At 35.5% G+C, this 18,747-nt stretch overlaps 1 protein-coding gene across 3 annotated transcripts in view; it reads right to left on the bottom strand.

The window, feature by feature from the left end:
* The window catches only part of KIZ (kizuna centrosomal protein), a 163,191-nt gene extending 147,474 nt beyond the window's left edge, over positions 1-15,717 (bottom strand). For 2 of the 3 annotated variants that reach the window (XM_044663435.1, XM_044663437.1), the window contains exons 1-3: positions 15,581-15,717; positions 5,463-5,525; positions 1,200-1,362 (exon numbers count right to left, since the gene is read on the bottom strand). In XM_044663435.1, the coding sequence (XP_044519370.1) occupies positions 1,200-1,362; positions 5,463-5,525; positions 15,581-15,696 (342 nt within the window). In that variant the 5' untranslated portion in view covers positions 15,697-15,717. Of the gene's footprint in view, positions 1-1,199; positions 1,363-5,462; positions 5,526-12,617; positions 12,676-15,580 lie in introns of those variants that run through there. The other variant, XM_044663436.1, reaches the window with a different exon arrangement.
* Between the last annotated feature and the right edge of the window lie 3,030 nt (positions 15,718-18,747).

Below are 18,747 nucleotides of genomic sequence, written 5' to 3'. Positions count from 1 at the left end.
TCTCAATCCACTGAGCCACCCAGCTGCCCCTCCTTAACTCTTCTTTAAAGGAATTCTATTGAGCTTTAGACAAGATATGTAGAAAGGAGGAAATCAGTGATTTGGGTTATTTTAATGAACTTCCTTTAAGACCTTAAACAAGCTTTCTGCTTATGAGAATATTCAGCTTTTAAAAATCTCCAAGGAAGGAAAATATGGATAAAATACTTCATTATTTATTAATATTACTTGAACCTAGTTTTATATGGCAAGAAAACTGTCCAACCTAAAGCTTACAACAGAGGTCAGAATTACCTTAGTAACTCCAGAAATCCAGATAGCTGTAAAGAATGTTTAGATCCTACCTAGGTCTTTTTTGGGTCCACCCAAAGTTTTTCTTTTGGGTCCTACAAATTTTATTGAATGTTTATATTTACTTGCTGATACACAACTCAAACAACCTTAACTGGGACTACTCTTTTCTGGAAATTGCCTATGTGAGTTTGTGTGCTGGTACCCTTATCTGAACTCAACAAAATAAGACTTCCAGAGACTGGAGAGAGGAGCCACAATTTTCCAGTTCTCTCTCCTCTGCTGAGTGACCTAATAAAATTCTTTACAAATTATTTGAGAATATTTATCTTGTATTTACTTTTATGCTTACATCCTGTTTTCTCTGGTAGAAAGTTAGCTCCTTAAAAGAAGGATCATATCATTTTTGCCTCAGAACCTCTAGCACCTACTATGGCAGAAGGAATAGAGTTTGGACCTATTGTTTCTTTACGGTGTTCTTCAGTGGTGAAATTCTCTAAAGATGGAGGTTGATAACCTCTCTACAACTTATTGGTCTTAAAAAATTTACTTAAAAGTCTATATCAGATTGCTTATCATCTCAGGGATATGGGAAGGTAGAAAGGAAGGGAGGGAGAATTAGAAGAATAGAGAGAATTTAGAACTCAAACTTTTAAAAAAAGGTTTAAAGAATTATTTTTATGTATAATGGGAGAAAAATAAAATATTATTTTTTAACATTACTTGGAGGGTAAATAAGTTGTCCAGCATCATACCCAGGTCTTTCTTCCTGATTTCAAGTCCAGCTCTCTAGACATTATATCACATAGAAGGTCCTTAACAAATGCTCAGTAACTGATTGAGAATCATTTCCTATTACTTCCTATTTTTGAAAGTGGATGAGTAAAAGCCATATAACAACACATTACCTTCAGTTTTTGAAGTTTGTCTGTATTTACAGTGAAGCTTCCAATATTGGCCTGAATTTGATGACATTGCTTTAAATATTCTTGGTTTCGAACATGGGCTTTTCTTTCTGATTCACATATTTCTTTCAGGTATTTCTTAAGTTTTAAATACCTCAGTTTAGTTCTAGAAAACAAATGCAGATTTTAAAAATAAAGTTAGATTTTGAGCAACAAACCTGAGAGAATATTTTCACATATGCATAGGATTACTTTAATACAATATTCAAGGACAGTTATTCTGTCCTTAATGCTGAAATTCAAAAAGCTAAAAGTGTATTTCCACAAGAAGAAAATTAAAGCAGAATTCTGTAAGTATTATACTGACTATATTTGATTGTAGCTCTCCTGAAAAACTTATATAAAACTACATTATAACACTCATGTGATAAAGACCTATTTAGATACTTCATAGAATCAAATGTGATTTTTAAGTACTATCTACATAGCTATGTTAAAATAAATCACATATTAGTAGTGCTATCACATAGCAAATTATTTTAAAATTACCAGCTCAATTGGAAATAGGACCAAATAGTAAACCACAGTTCAGAAAGCATTAAAAATGTTTAATTTTGAATTATTTATGAAAAGATTGGGTTTATGAAAACAAATGCTTGCTATAAAAATAAGATAATTTAGTATCTGTCTTCTAATGTCTGGTATCACAGAATAATAATAATAACTGATATTTATATATGGATTTAATGTAAAGTACAAAACATTTTACATACAATCTCTTTCTAACAACCTATGATATAGGTTCTGCAAGTATTTTAACCTCCAATTTATGCTCACATGTATCTCTCCTCTTGTTGCACAGGAAGTATAGCAAAAACAAAGCAAACAACCAAGGAGCTCAGTGAATTAAGAGTCAGGCCTAAAGACAGGAGATCCTGGGTTCAAATCTGACCTCAGACACTTTCTAGTTATTTGACTCTAGGCAAGTCTTTTAACCTCCATTGCCTACCACTACTCCTTCTGCCTTGGAACTAATACATATTGTTGATTCTAAGACAGAAGGTAAGGGTTTAAAAAAACAAACAAGTAAGCTCCTTAGGGGGGCGGGGACTTCTGGGTTTTTTGACAGTAAATCAATAGTGATTGGAGAGAGGTATAGTATTGGGAAAGGGCTTGTGTAAAAGGTGAGCTGAACTTTGAAATAAACTAGGGCAGTGATGGACAAACTACAGCCGGTGGGCCAGATGTAGCCCCCTGAAATGTTCTATCCAGCTGTGCGACATTATTCCTAATCTGATGAATACGAGTAGGATACAATACAATGAAACTTTGAAAGAGTTGTCTTAGAAACAGAATGACAGATGAGCATTTCCTTCCCTTTTGCCCCCTCTTTAAAAAGTTTGCCCATCATTCAACTAGGGATTCTAAGAGGTGGAAGTGAGGAAGATGTGCATTCCTGGCACAAGTCTAAGCAAAAAAAACTAAATGAAATGTTACAGGAAAAAGGTGTTTGCCTAGACCATAGAGTGAAAAAAGGGGAGGGGGGCTATTTGTGGAACAACAAAGATAGATTAGAACCAGGCTATGAAAAAGCTTTAAACACCAGGCAGCATTTTACCCTCAAGGTAATAAGAGACAACAGAAATGCATTTAGTAGGGGAGTGACATGACCAGTGCTTCAGGAAACCAATTTGGTAGCAGTATGAAAGATAAAGCCACCCAAGGGGACAGACAAAACAAGGAGACCAACTAGGATGCAATAGTCTACAGCAGAGGTGATAAGGGCTTAGACTAGGGTGAAGTAGAAAAGAAGGGGATAGATGAGAGATGTTATTTGATTAGACTTGACAAAATATGGCAATTGATTAGATATATGTAGTGAGGGCAGCTGGGTAGCTCAATGCATTGAGAGCCAGGCCTAGAGAAGGGAGGTCCCAGGTTCAAATCTGGTCTCAGACACTTCCTAGCTGTGTGACCCTCGGCAAGTTACTTAACCCCCATTGCCTAACTCTTACCACTCTTCTGCCTTGGAGCCAATACACAGTATTGACTCCAAGACGGAAGGTAAGGGTTTGAAAAAAAATAGATACATGTAGTGAGGAAGAGTGAGAAATTATGGATGACTCTTAAGATTATGAATTTAAATTACTAAAAAAGGGTAGTGACATTGATAGAAACAGGAAAGTTCAGGAGAGGAGTAGATTTAGGAAAAAAGAAAATTAGTTTTGTTTTGAAACGTTGGATTTGAGATGTTTTGGGGACACAATCAGTTAATATGTCTAATAAACAATTGGTGGTATGGAAGTGGAGCTAAGAGAGAGACCGGGGCTGGCTGGACATTCTGAAATTGGAAGCCATCGAAATAAAGATAATAATTGAGCTTGGAATTAGAGTGGATAGAATGATGCTAGTTGACAAAACAGAGAAAGAAAAACTGTTCGAATCTTACTTTGTTTTTATTTTCTCTATAAAAGAGAATGACTTGTATGCTAGAAATAACAGAACAAAAATAATTAACAGAGAGTAAATACCCAAGATGAGTAAGGAGATAGTAAGGGAGAACCTAGCTACCCTAGAGGGAGGCAAATTACCTGTCCCAGATAAACTAAGATTCTGAAAGAACTTGTAGTTGTTTAGTCTTTTTCAGTCATGTCCTTCTATTTGTGACCTCCTTTGGGCACATTTATTGGCACATGTACTAGAGTGGTTTGCCATTTCCTTCTCCAGCTCACTTTACAGATAAGGAACTAAGGAAAACAAGGTTAAGTGACTTGTGCACAATCACATAGCTGGTAAGTGTGTAAGGTCAGTTTTGAATTCATGAAAATGAACCTTCCTAACTAAGCTCAGCATTCTATTCATTTGAACCTCCTAGCTGCCCCTCCAAAAGAACTAGCAGATATGATTACTGAGTCACTGTCAGTGATATATAAAGAAAGAAGAAGTAGTACAGGACTGAAAGGGGCAAATGTTATACTAATTATCAAAAAAGGAGGAGAGAATAGAGTGAAAATTATAAGCCAATTATCTCTTTTTGTTTAAGTTAGCATTTATATAGTGTTCTAAGATTTACTAAGCATTTTATATTTTCTCATTTGATATCATTGCAACTCTGGTAGGTAATATTTTTATCCCCATTTTACAGATGAGAAAACTGTGGCAGACAGAAAAGTAACAAGGTTCAATGTCAACCTGGCAGGAGATTTCCAGTGTAGTAACTCAAGGATCTGTGCTAGACCCTAAGCTGTTTAACATTTGTATCCATGACTTAAGTAAAAGCAGACAACCTTTAAACAAAAGATTTTTAAAATCCATATCTAGTACTCTTCACGAAAGTACAACTACCTCTAGATTTAAAAGCCAAAGAATAATTTTGATAATTAAGATGCAGATGTGTTTAATAAATAATAAAAGCCATAAAATTGGCCTTTAGTGTTTGTTACTTTTTTATATATAAGATGTAACCTAACAATAATATAACATATAAATGATTTGTCTTAAATATGTAACAAATTATAATAAATATGCTTATCCAAGAGAAACAAATTCTCATATTAGCTATGACCAAAAACTATCTCCTCCCTTCTCCAAGAAGGCAGATAGCTTGATATAGATTGTACATATATTATCACATACGACACATTTCCCTGTTCATCATATTGTGAAACAAGACACATAGATTCTTTCACTACTCACTTACGATTTTGATATGAATAAGGTTTCATTTTAAGACTACCTTATGAAGAAAATATTTTTATAATGAAAAGCCAAACATTCTTAAAGTAGATCTCAAAATCCAAAATTCTAATACTAGGAATGTGTTCTATAAATTTATTTGCTTACTAAAAATTATACAAGAAATCATATTAGAACCAGATGATCTTGGGGAAGCAACTTGGTTAAAGATCAATTAAGAAATTCTCCATTAACCATCATATAGGCTATTTCATTTAAACTTTGTCCCCCCAAAATGAGCAAACAGTGTCTTTCTTAAAGTGTATGAGAAAAAAATAGAAAATACTTAACAAAGATATATTAATTTTTTTTCATTTTGTTCTAATCTTCTATGCAAATTCACTTACACATAAAACATTTCATAATATTTATGGCATGTAAAAAGGAACACACCAAAGGTATTATGAAAATATATCCTGCACATTGATATTTGAAGTTATGTAATATTGTAAGCTACATAATAGCTTAGGCAATAGTTATGTAATGATGAATGACAATTATATTAAAACGATTATCTTTATCATTACTTACCTACATATATCAGATTGGGAATATTCATAAAGTTTTCTTTCTAGATCTAATCTCTTCTTTTCACTGCAATATTAAAAGAAAATAATTTATAAGTAAATTAGTAATAAGATCCAACATTTGTAAAAATCTCTTAATCTATAAAAGCTTATAAACATGCCTCTAATTGTTTACCCATGTTTAACAATATTTAATTAATTAATATTGATTAATCAATTACACTAACATATTTATATAGCACTTAAACTTTATAAAGCAATATCCTCATTGCAAGCCTGCAAGATAGGTATTATGTTATTATTTCGATTTAGCTGATGGGAAAACTGGGATTCTCAAAAGTTAAATAATTTACTCAGAATCACACAGCTCAGTAGACAAATATTAGAACTGTGTCTTGGTATAAGGTCTTCAGACTCCAAACACGGCCAGAACTTCTCACTGACTCCTTCCAAGCAAAAGACATACTCCTCTGTCATTAGAGAAGTCAGATATGTAAAAGGACAAAAAAGTGACAAGAAAAAGGAAGGATTCCCAAAGCAAATGTAACATCAAAGCAGAAGGAAATAAATACATCACAAAAAAATCTTTGGGAAAGCCTTTTTCAGGTAGATTTTTACTTTTAAAAATTGGGGGTAAGGGAGAGAAATATTTAAATGGAAGGCCAGGATAACATTTCCCATACAATCTGATCTAACTTGCCTTTTGACATCCTGGACAGGATAACTGTATGAGTACAAATGAAATCTTAATTTAGGGTTTAGGACAGGCCAGATCTAAGTTAGATTTGGCCCCTCCAGCTAGAATTCAAACTAGGTTTCCATCAGTATTTTAACTCCCTCTCAAATTGTCTTACTATTTTTTATAGTGCCTTTATCTCATTGTTTTTTACTATATCCCAGTAACAAATATAAACACAAAAGAACAGTGAAATACAAGGGAGGAGAAAAATCAGGTAAGTAAGGCACAGAACACAATTTAAGTGTGAATAGCCTGATTAGTGTGAAAGATTTGATTAGTGAGTGAAATTTCTTACAGAACCACAAACTAGCTCATTGTAAGATTGTAATTAAGTTCTGTATGAAATGAAAATTCAAATGTCTTACATCCAGCAAACTGACAAAGACAGAAATATTCAAGGAACTTAAGGTAGGGAGAATTGTATATCATGTCAGATTTTTCACTGTTAACTAGTTTTGTTGCACTTTTTTTCTTCCTTTTTTTAAATCTTTAAGTGATAGTTCTTTGGAGAAGGTTAAGGAAAAAATATATTAGCAAATGAAAGGACTAAAAACAAAAAATGTCAACAATAATCTTTCTTTTTTAAAGTTCTTTAAAACTGGCTAGTTTTACTGGCTAGAAATGATTGTCTTATTAGTAACAGAAGTCAGGTTTACATTAAGATAAAGACAAGATATGGCTACAACAGTGGTGTAAGGACCTCATCTCAGAAAAAATGTTTTTAAATGCACAAAATAAAAGATGTGGGATGACAACAGAAATAAATTATACTGAAATACAACTATCATGTAGAATAGAATATTCATTCAAATGGAAACAGGGGCCATTAGCCAGTTCTATTGGGATTCCCATGGGTAAATACTGTCTTAGAAAACTACAAAATATCTATGCTTTACTGCACTTTTACTTAATTTGTTAAATATTTTCCAATTGCATTTTAATCTAATTTGCTGCACTTACTAGTGTTGTGAACTATGTTTGACACCTTTGCTTTAGAGTAAAAATTTCAGAGCAAGTGTCAATCTGTATTGATAGAGGAAATTTTTCTGACCAGGAGTCTTCTATAGTAGTGAAATTCCAGGTCTATTCCAAATAAGAGCTGACAATATAGCATGTTAAGGTTTGTAAAATGCTTTATAAAAAAATTTGATTTTCAGGCATTGAATCAAGGTAGAACCGATTATGATCCCTAATTTCTGAAAAGGAAACTGAGAAATGCCTATGGTTATATCCAAGCCTAAGTCTTCTTAACCCTCAAATCTGGTGCTCTGCCTACTATGTTATTTTGCCTCAAATGTTCACTTCAATGCAACAAATATTTATTAGGCATCTACTGTGTGATAGGTTCTATGATAGCCATTAGATATAAATATATAAAGAATTTTTATTGATCTCAATCTCTACTTAAGGATAGGCAAGAGATTGAGATATTTGGATATTAAGGAAAAAAACCTCACTAAAAGAAATACTTAATATAGAAATGAATGCCAAGGTTGGATGGCTTCCCCATTTCCCTCTTCTGAACCAGCTCTGAATGTCCTCAAACTCTCCTCAACTCCATCAATATGCACCCTACAACTATGCCCCACTATCCAGGAAACAAGTCTGTCCTGTTCCAGTGGTTTCACTCTGGCCTAGAACCACACAAACTTAACTGATGTAGGCTGACTAGACCAGGACTCTTTCTCCAGATGGAGAAAAGTAGGGAAGAAGGGAGAGAAGTATGTAGACAGAAACTGAGTGGCAAATGAATTGATGGATACAACCTTTAAAACTAAATGAGTCTCAATCCATAAATATATCTTTAGTCTATATGCTATTGGTGTAGTCAGATTTGTGTCGGGTTTACTTAGCATAATTGGCACATCTGTAAAAGGCTCTAGCTCTCTTTCTCTTCCTAAGAATAAAACAATGTTAGCTTCACTACCTACACAAAATTAACTTGCAGTTCTGTCCAGTACTGATTTCCTGGTTGCAGGTTTGGCCTTATTTCTCCAGAGAGGAACAAAATTGAGACCCAAAAGTGAAAATGAAGCATTTTTGGTAACCTTTTTACATATGAGAATTCCATTTGTGGTTTATATGCTATTAATAAACTTATGACTACATTAGAGTATGATTATAGTCTTGAGATTCTTCAATGGAGATAGTATAGGAAATTCATACTAAAAAGGAAGAGACAATAGTTCATCACAAAATTAAAGAATCTCAGAGTTGGAAAAGACCTCAGTGAACACCTAATCCAAGTCATACTGAATAAGAAATTCCATGACCAAATAATTAGTCTTTACTTGAAAACCTCCAGTTTAGAGGTACAGAATACTACCAGATCCCTTCCCATATTTTGATAGCTCTTTGTTACATTAATATATCAATTATTAGAAAGTTTTCCCTTATGTCAAACTTAAAATTGCATCTTTGTAGCTTCTACCTGTTACTCCTAGTTCTATGAGGAGTTAATCTCTCTTCCACAAGACAGCCTTTCAAATACTCATACATGGGTATCATGTTTCCCCCTAAACATTCCTCATTTATCAAACCTCCTATGGTTTGACCTTGGGAACCTTCACCACTGTGGTGGCTATTATCTGAATACTAACTTATCAGGATCCACTCTAAAATATGGCACATTTATGATAAAATTCTCCAAATATGGTCTGACCAGAACAAAGTATACTAGTGCTAAATGTCTCCAAAACAGAAATTATAAGCCAAAGACAAACCAGCTTCAGGAGTCTCCATGACCTAGGGCACCCAAAAATCTGAAAGAAGTTACCCTGAGATCATTCTGCAAACCTTCCCTACCTCACATGGATGCATTAGTAGATCCAAGGAACTGACACAGGTTTTTAACAAAACCAACTCCTAAAATTCTGTCCTGTCTTTCCAGTGTCATAGAGACCCCTGATGCAGGGCAGAAATTTCTTCTGGTTGTAAGAGTCAGCATAGCCCAGTCTTTCAGGAACAGAAGCCTATAAGGGCAGCAAACCTATAGCAACAGTGTTTTCAAAGCTCTAAACTTTATGTGCCAGGTCAAAGAACTAAGGAATCCAGGGAATGAGGGCATCAGAACATGAAACCTTGTGTTGAAGAATGGGGGGTGGGGGATATGCAGCATTCCACTAAGTGTTTTGACCACCCGAAATTCACTTGGGGCAGAAACCTAGGCTGGGAAACTGTTAACTGCCTAGTGCAAAAGAAGGCTAAGAAACTTTGAGATCCAGTCCCAAGGAAAACGCCATCAGAAGGGACAGAGACAAAAAATGAACAATAGAAAATAAGGGCACAGAGAGGTAAAAGACTGAAATTACCAAAGATAAGGAAGAAAATTCAGACATTGAAAATAAGTAGATAAATCAACAGGGAAAAACATTAACAAAAGAAAATATGACCTCCAGATCTAATTAACTAGTGCAGATATCTATGAATAAATATTGCAAAACAAAGGAAAACAATAAAACACGATGAAAGAGAGGACCCTGTGGAATATGAAGAGAATATGGAACCACTACATGCTGTTTCTGAATGATTCAAAAGAGAAATAAGAATGAGAGGAGAATTTATGTTCTGCACAGCAAAAATAATGAGCAGAATAGAACTGGAATGTGTGATGGCAGAGCTTAACAAAGAAACAAAAGAGAGAAAAACAGATTAAGATTATAAATATAGAGAAGCAAAGGATAATCTAGAAAAAGAAAAGCAAAAAAGGAACATTAAAAGAAAATATGCCCATGCTCACTAATGAAAACATACTGATTTCAAAGACAGGATGCATAAAGACAACTTGAAGATTACAGGAATCTGAGAAGAACATATCAGGATAAAAAACCTTAATAACTATTGTAATAGTGAAAATTAATATTATGCCAATGTAAAATGCTAAATGTAATATTTAGAAATTGGTTTGGAAACATAATATTAGTTTAAAAAAAGATTGTTGTGATTGTTGTTTATAAAATAACCCTTAAGTCATGAGGATGATAGTAGCTTTTAACAATTTAATTTTAATCTAAATATAATCTAAGAAAGAAATAAGGAGGGAAGGAAATAGAAAAATATTTCCTAGCCTACTACCTTAATCTTACCAGCCCAGGAGAGTGTCTTCCACTGGACCTGAGCCCCAAACATCTACTCGCAGAAAGACCCCAGCCAAAGACCTCCAGAGAAGACTCTGATCTCCTCTACAGTCTCATTTTTTTTAGCCCTTTTCTCCACCTCACTTCCTGTCTCTCTGAGCTGGTCTATCACATCTCAGGAACCAATCAAAGTCTCCCTGACCAGGATAACCCTTAGTTCTGGGTCATGTAACACTTCTTAGCAATTTGACCCTAGGCAAGTCACTTAACCTCCACTGCCTATCCCTTACCACTCTTCTGCTTTGGAACCAATACTTAGTATTGATTCCAAGATGGAAGGCAAAGTTTTGTTTTGTTTTTTTAAAGAGTATACTTTATAGGACTTGGTAAAATAATAACAAAATTAATTTGGGAAAATGAAAGATCTAGGATATCAAGGGAAATTATGAAACAAAGTTGGGGCAACGGGTAGTAGCACTTCTAAGTTTCAAACTATAATTTAAATCAGCAGCTATCAAAGGCATTTGGTATTGATCAAAAAAGAGATAAATCAATAGAACAGACAAACAAAGGAGAATCAGAAACCCAATGTTTGATAAAGTGGAAAACATAAATAAAACAACTCTTATTTGATAGGAATTGCTTGGAAAATTGGGAAAGAGTCTGGCAAAAATTAGGTTTAGATCAACACCTTATACTAAATTCTACAATACATTTAAAATGGATATAACCTTAATATTAAATATTAAACTGTAAAAAGAAAATTAGTAGAGGAAAGGTCATATACATTTCACAGGTATGGGTAGGAGATGTATTCTTAACCAAACAAGAGAGAGACACAATTACAGAAGACAAAATATAACTGATTATTTGAAACTGAAAAGCCCACTACTGCTGCTTGCTTATGAATTCTCTCCTAAATCAGGAAACTGCTTCAGGTCTAGAGCTTGCAACTACTCCTAACCTGGAATATCACCCCTAAGAGTGGGTATCCTCTTCAATCTACTCTCTATGAGACACCAAGAACTAGGTGGTGGGAGACAAAGCTGCCATTTGGCATCTGTTCCTGTTGTGGTGTCCTGGTATGGACTGAGGACTAAGACTTATACTCCACCAAAGCTACATACAGAGACAGTCACACCCTTATTCTTACTATCTCACAAGTGTTTCACATTCTTGATTTTCCAGGTTAGTTTACGCTATTAAAGACTATATTTTTGGGACGTGAGGAGAGTTTCAGTCTTTTCACTTAATTTCAGTCTGTCTTCTTGTTTCGTGAAGTCATCAGCTTCTATTTGGTCTTCTTTAATTTTCAGATATTTTATTGCTTGACCAAAGTTTTATACCTCTTGTGCCAAGCTGTTACTTCCCTTTCCATTTTGTCATTCTATAGCTCTCATTTTTTCCCTTTAGTGCTTTTGATTCGTTCATAAAAATACGTTAACTTTTGCTCCATTTATACCAGGATTCCTAGTTGAACTTGTGCCCAAACTGTTTTTCTTTGAGGCACTGTTTACATCTGTTTTGGAATCATTCTCTTCTTCCCAATTTGTGTCTCAAGTGTCCCTGTACCATAACAATTTTTATAGTGGAATTTTTCTTGTATTTGCTCATTTTTTCAATCTATCTCCTGTCTTCATATTTGATATTTGTGCCAGGTTACTCATACTTCTGTGAAGTATGAGTGAAGGTGTGGAATGGTTTGTTTTCTTGGCATCTTGAGTGTTGTATTATTCCAAGATCTCAGTCTAGGGACCTGCAGGTTTGCAGTGCTCCTAAAGTGGCCAAGTTTGGTTATTGTCCCCCTGGTCTGAGTTATATAAGTTCCTGAGCTGGGTTTGGGTCTAAGTAATAGTAGATTGCTACGAGGATCAGTTACTTGAAAGTAGGTGATACCAACTGGTTCAGAGTAACAAAACTGCAAGCTCCTCTTTAGTCTGAGATTCCTGCCCTGATTGTTCCTCTATAGGCTTCAGACTGGCCTAGAAATTGAAAATGAGACCCCACTTTACTCCTGGGCTTATACTTCTAAAAGATGTGATTTAAAGTATTTGTCCTTACTGAATTATACTCTCTTTATCTCTGAACTCTACAATTAATAATTTGAAATTAATGAAATAAGACTGGCTGGTTGTGTCAATTCTTAGAATATTAAGACATCTGAGTAAGAACAGTATAAAACAAGAGTGAGTAATATATATTTTTGATGAATTGTGGCATATTTCTATAATGCTTACTATATCCTGTACATTTAATTACACATTTACCACATTGCTAGACACACAACTATGCCATTTCACATATCTGTACAAGCCGCTTATTCCATTTTAGAATACACACTCACTTCCACCTCTTAGAATCCATATCTTTCTTTAAGGCTCAATGCAAATGCTACACCTTCCTTGAAGTCTTCCCAAAAGAAGCCATCTCAGAGGCAGGATGGTAATGGCAAAGAGCACTGGAATTAAAGTCAAAAGGTCCTGTGTTAATACCACCTCTAATGCTGATTGTATAATCTTGGAAAAATCTTTGGACACGGGGATAACACTAGTACCTCTTCCTCACCAAGTTTTTGTAAGATTCAAATAAGATGCTTAATAAAGCAATTTGTAAAGCTTAAAGCCTCAATGTGAGCTATTATTACTCACCTCAAATTATCTTATTTATCTGTTGATGTTATATCCCCAATAGAATGTAGGTTCCTTAAGGGTAGGGATTATTTTTTTGTCTCTGTTCCCCTGTGCCAAGTACTGTGTCTTGAATGTAATAAATGCTTATTTAATTTTAACTTAATTTAATTTTATCAGATTTTTCAGATTCAATCATTAATTAAAAGGCTACATTATCACACAGCAAATTAAATACAAATAAGATTAGTGCTCACACACCCCTTTTATTATCTGTTGTTCAATAACTGGACATCACTGGCATGAAAATCAATATTGACTTGTCAGTGGCAGTCATAACAGTAGTTTTAAAGATCATGGGCTCAATTAGAATTTTAGAGTTGAAAAGAGTCTAGAATAAAATAGTTGAATCTCTTCATTTTAAAGAGTACTTAACCAAGATTACAGAGCTAATAAAAGATTAGAATTCAGACTTCCAGACTTTTAATATAGGACTCTTTATTAACATTAGAAACATTTTATATAATAATTTTAACTAGTTTATTTTAAATCTTTTATTAAAATAATAAGGACTAACTCCCTTTTTAAAAGTATAAGACCAATAAAGAACTAATTGTTAAGTTCCTTATATAACTTTAAGCTCAATTTGCTTGAGAAGACAATTCAAGGAAATATAAAATATAAGTAACATTGACTATATAACTACTACACCATGAGGATTGAAAATATCTGATATGGGAAATGAAGCACCAATAAACTTAGATCCAAAAATATTACTTTATCTAAAGTATAAAAAGTGCAATAAAATTTGTCAATTCAGAATCATACAGTTAACTAGCTAACATCCTTAAAGACTGAAAGTTAAATTTTTTTCTTTTTGTTGTCAATGTCTAAAATAGTCTATGGAACATAGTAGGTGCTTAATAAATGCTTGACTGATAAATATAAACAAATCACCTTTATGCAAATAATGATTATACTATTATAACAGGAAGGTAAAAAAGTATTTCCCAGGTGATGAATGATATTATATTTTTATTATTTACAACTGAATACATATTTCAGGTTAATCAATTTTTCTAAATTTTGTAGAAATTAGGTCAAAGTTTCTCAATGACTTTTTGCCTGTAACTAGCTACTGACTTTGAACCATACAGGTTTCTGATTCCTATAGGACATGTTCAAAGTATTGGTTAGAATTTTCTAAATATACTTTTGTCAGAAAAAATTTTTGTCAACTCTTTCTAACTTTTCCTTATGTGGAATTATTTTTTTAAGCTTTTAGTTGCATACACTATTTCCCTAGTACCTAGAATTATAGTCCAGTAGCTTTTCTAATATTTTATAGATATTTCTGTTCAGGCTTAAAAAGTTGGCCTTCCCAATGGCTGGTCAACTGCTGTTACTTCCATTTTCAATTACTTCTGCAGCCATGTTAAGCTATAGAAATTATTTGGGGATGTATGGTGCTTTTCTTTTAACTTTAAATTTTCATCCTATTAAAACTCTGACAAAAGGCATTCTGGAAAAGCTTCAGTTTCCTCAACTAACATGAGTGAACCTTCACTGGAAAACTTTTCTGGGCTCCAGCCCCTTCTCTTCCCACCACTCCCCCAGTCTCATGTAAACATTCACACCTTTATACTAAAGATGTCATCTCTGTCCCAAATGAAATAAACTTTTTTTTTTAAACCCTTAACTTCTGTGTATTGGCTCCTTAGTGGAAGAGTGGTAAGGGTGGGCAATGGGGGTCAAGTGACTTGCCCAGGGTCACACAGCTGGGAAGTGTCTGAGGCGGGATATGAACCTAGGACCTCCTGTCTCTAGGCCTGACTCTCAATCCACTGAGCTACTCAGCTGCTCTGAAATAAACTTTTGAAGATGGAGATTTTAAAGGAGACAAAATAGAAAAACAGTCTCATATGAAATTGTATGTATGTAATTTAAGTTGACACAAAATAGCAAAATCTTCCGGGACAATAGCAACTTCTTGGCTCTAAAACCGAGGTTTCTTTTTTTTTTTTTTTAAACATCTCGAATGTCTCGGGCAGTCTGATGAAGCATACATGTCTTTAAATGCATAAAACCAATAGGATTATAAAGAAAACCAAATATCAGAGAAAATAATCCCCACACCCCCCAAGTTCTCCAACTCCTTGAAATCTGTCCATGGACCCCAGGTAAAGAGCCTCTAGATTGGGGATACAGTCTTTCCCCCATAGAATTAAGAGAGGGATAGGGTCACTGATGTCTTAGTGAGATGAATTTGATGCTGATGGAGAGACAGAGGGGAAGGGAAAAGAAGGAGAAAAGGGATGGAGGAAGGGGAAAGAGAAGGAAGGAAGAAGTGAAAGGGGGAAGAAAAGGGAAGAGGAGAATAGGAAGAAGGGAAAGAAAAGGAGGAAGAAAAAAAGGAATGGAAGGGAGAAGAGGTTAGAGAAAAGGAAGGAAAGAGGAGGAAGGGGATGTGAAGAGAGGGCCGCTCTTGCTCAGAGTCCAGCAGCACGCAGAAGCCGCCAGCCCTCTCTTGACCAGTGATAGCAGCCGAGGGACGCCACACGCTAGACAGCCCCCACACGCCGCCACCACAGCCCCCTACCAATTCGGAGAAAGGGGAGGTCCCGAGGACCTCGACAACCCCGGCCCCGCCCCCGGTCTTGGCCCCAGCCCCCAACCCTACCTGTCCCTCAGCGCGCCCTGGAGGCGGCCCAGCTTCTCGTAGTACTCTGGGCCGGGGAAGGAGCCCCACACGGAGTCCTGCGCCATGGCGCGTACCCCCCAACCCGCCGCGTTCATCCGCCTTTACCCTGGAGCCTAAGCGACCGCCCCGACATGCTCTGCGGCTCAGCCTGCCCCTCCCTCACGCGGAAGGGAGGGGGGCAGAGATTGAGGAGGGCTGGGCTGGAAGCTGCGGGCTCACAGGGCTGTGGCCCCGCCCCCAGGCTCCTTCCTGGGGAATGAGAACTGGTGCTGGGGCTGAGGAAGAAATTTATTTATACCTGCTGCAAACTTTGTCCAGTACGACCCAGATTCAACTTGACCACGCACCGGAACGTCAACACTGCCCCCAGCATCGGACTGTGCTGCCCTGTGGCCAAGCTTGGCTCCAGAAGGTAGAAGTACCAGTCTTCCTGGCTGTTCCTCATGAGACTCGCCTTCCCCTGACCACGGGCCTTTTCTCTGGCTGGCCCCCAGGTTCTTAGGGCAGCTAGGTGGCGCAATGGATAGAGCGCCAAGCTTGGAGTCTGGAAGACTCCTTTTCCTGAGTTCAAATTTGACCTCAGACAAATTACTGTGACGCCGGGCAAGTCACTCAACCCTGTTTGCCTCATTTTCCTCATCTGTAAAATAAAATGGGGAAGAAAATGACAAACCATTTCAGTATCTTTGTCAAGAAAACCCCAAATGGGGTCATGAAGAGTTTGACCCAAATGAAGGAGAATAACAATCCTGGACCTGGACCGTCCTCCCTCCTCATCTCTGCCTCCAGAATTCCTCCTTTCCTTCAAGTCACAGCTCACCTTCTATCTCTTTAATTCTATGGCCCTTCACTGGTGGTTATTGCCAATTTATCTTGTACCTAGCTTGCTTGTGCATAGCTGTTTATGTATTATCTGCTCCATTAGACTGTGAGCTCGAGAGCTTCTGCCTTTCTTAGTAATGTCCAGCACATGGATTCTTATTTAATGCTTTTTGACCAGTCTGTGGTACAAATCTATATAGTAGCCATTACCCTGATAATTCAAAGTATTGAATTTACTCAGAAGAACACTTCCAATAGGAGAATTTAAGCCCCTTGAGTGTAGATATTTGGGGTTTTTTTCCCAATATGTTTATATAGACCTAGTGCTAGCATATAATAGCCACTAAAGTACTAGTCAGATTAGACTGCTCAATAGATCTTCTAGAGTTGTTTTGATGAAAAAAGGTAAGCATCCTGAAGAAAAACATATGTAATCCACTAAGGACTGTGGAGATCTATTTATCATCTCCTGATAATCTGATTGGCTTCCCACAAAGGGCCTAAATGCAAAGTTTTTCTCACTCAGGTTACCTGCTAGAGTTTGCATTTCAGAGGTAGTGGTAGAATCAACTTCACTTCACAATGAAGGCTTTAGGAGGATCTAAGTAATATAAAAATCACTGCTCCCATTTCACAGATAAGAATCAAGGCTTGAGAGATTTCCACAGCTAGTAAATACTTGAGCTGCAATGCAAACCTATTTTTGGTGTTCTCATTTGTTTGTTTCCTAAGCCTCCTTGAATTCACTGAAGTAAATGTCTATTAAAGTGCATCCCCCATGGATATTAAGTATTAATGTTTACTTTATTTTACATATTATTATATAAAATATATTATCATATAATATATCATTATATAATATTTAAATGACTGTGAAAAAGATGGGCAGAGAGCCATGCATATCATGTTATCTTTCATAACTATGGCTATGGAATTTCTTAACCAAACAAGCAATAGAGGTTATTTGTCACAAAAAAATTATATAGGCTATTTTGATTAAATGAAATTGAAAAGCTTTTATAGGAACAAAAATCAATGCTATTAGGACAAGAGAAGTTGCCAATGGGGAAGGGTGGAATTTTGCATCAGACTTCTCAAGGTTTTGTTATCAAAATATGTATAGGTAATTAATAGCAAGAGCTACTGCCCAATGGACAAGTGATACGAAGATATAAAGTTCTAAAAGCATTGCAAAATAACAACCAAATGAAAGTTTGTATCAAATCACTAATAATAAGAAACTTAAATCAAAACAAATCTGAGGATTCACCTGATACCTAGGAACTTGGCAAAGGTGAAAAAAGTTAGAGGGCTAATATATAGGCATATGAATGCACTAATTGTAACAAAGAACTGGAAACAGTGAATGCCCATGATGTGAGGAATGACCAAATGAAGTGTTATTTTTAAGGTAATGGAATATTACTCTGGTGTAAGAAATGAGGACTAAAGAGAAATCAGAGAAGAATAGGAAGACATAAGAACTGAAGCAAATTGAAGTTAACAGAACCAAGAAAATAATACCCTCAATAGCTACAACAATGCAAATGGAAAGAACAACAAAAAGAAATAACACTTGAGAAGAAAATGATGAAACTTGATCCCAGAGAAGAGATGTGAAAATATATTTCTCTTGACCTACATTGGAGAGGTGGGGAACTCTAGGTATGGAACTTTGTATATCTGATCAGACTCAGTTAATGTGTTGTTTAGTTTTATGGAATTGCTTCTTCAGCCCCTCTTCTATTGTTTATTATAAGGAATGGACCTAGTGGAGAATGGGTGAAAGAGGTATTATTTATCTTTGGAAATAAAAAGATATTAAAATTTTTCAAGTGTCTCCACCAGTTAATTGTAGCTATAAGTTTAACCCACTGTTAAAACCAACAGTTTACTGACTATGCTATGAAAAAAGCCTCTAAATAGAAGAAATATGTAGTACAAAAACTGATAATTTAGGCAAAAGTAAGGTTTTGTTTGAACTATCACAATAATTGCATCAATCTTCTTTGTTTTGGTTTATATAGACCTAGCTAGAAGATGCTTACAAATGTCTTCTACTCACAAGCTGGTCCCTGACTTTGTAAATCATTAAACTGCTAAATATTTTGATTTTCTCTATAAAATATGTCTAGTGTCACTTTGCTTATAAAGTTCTTTGAGATTCTGAGATGGGAGACACTGTATAAATTTGCATGAAATGATTCAAGATAGCTTTCCGGCTTTCAATATCATAGAAATAGCTTCTGTGCAACTCTATCCTTTCAATGATTGATGTTCAGCTGAAAATCTCTATTATGTTGGTAGAATTAGTATAGCAGGGC

The sequence above is a fragment of the Gracilinanus agilis genome, chromosome 2 (genome assembly GCF_016433145.1).
Source record: "Gracilinanus agilis isolate LMUSP501 chromosome 2, AgileGrace, whole genome shotgun sequence".
In the NCBI taxonomy this organism is placed as follows: Eukaryota; Metazoa; Chordata; class Mammalia; order Didelphimorphia; family Didelphidae; genus Gracilinanus; species Gracilinanus agilis.
Note: the sequence above shows the minus strand (reverse complement) of the source record. Positions and strands in the feature narration are given on the sequence as shown.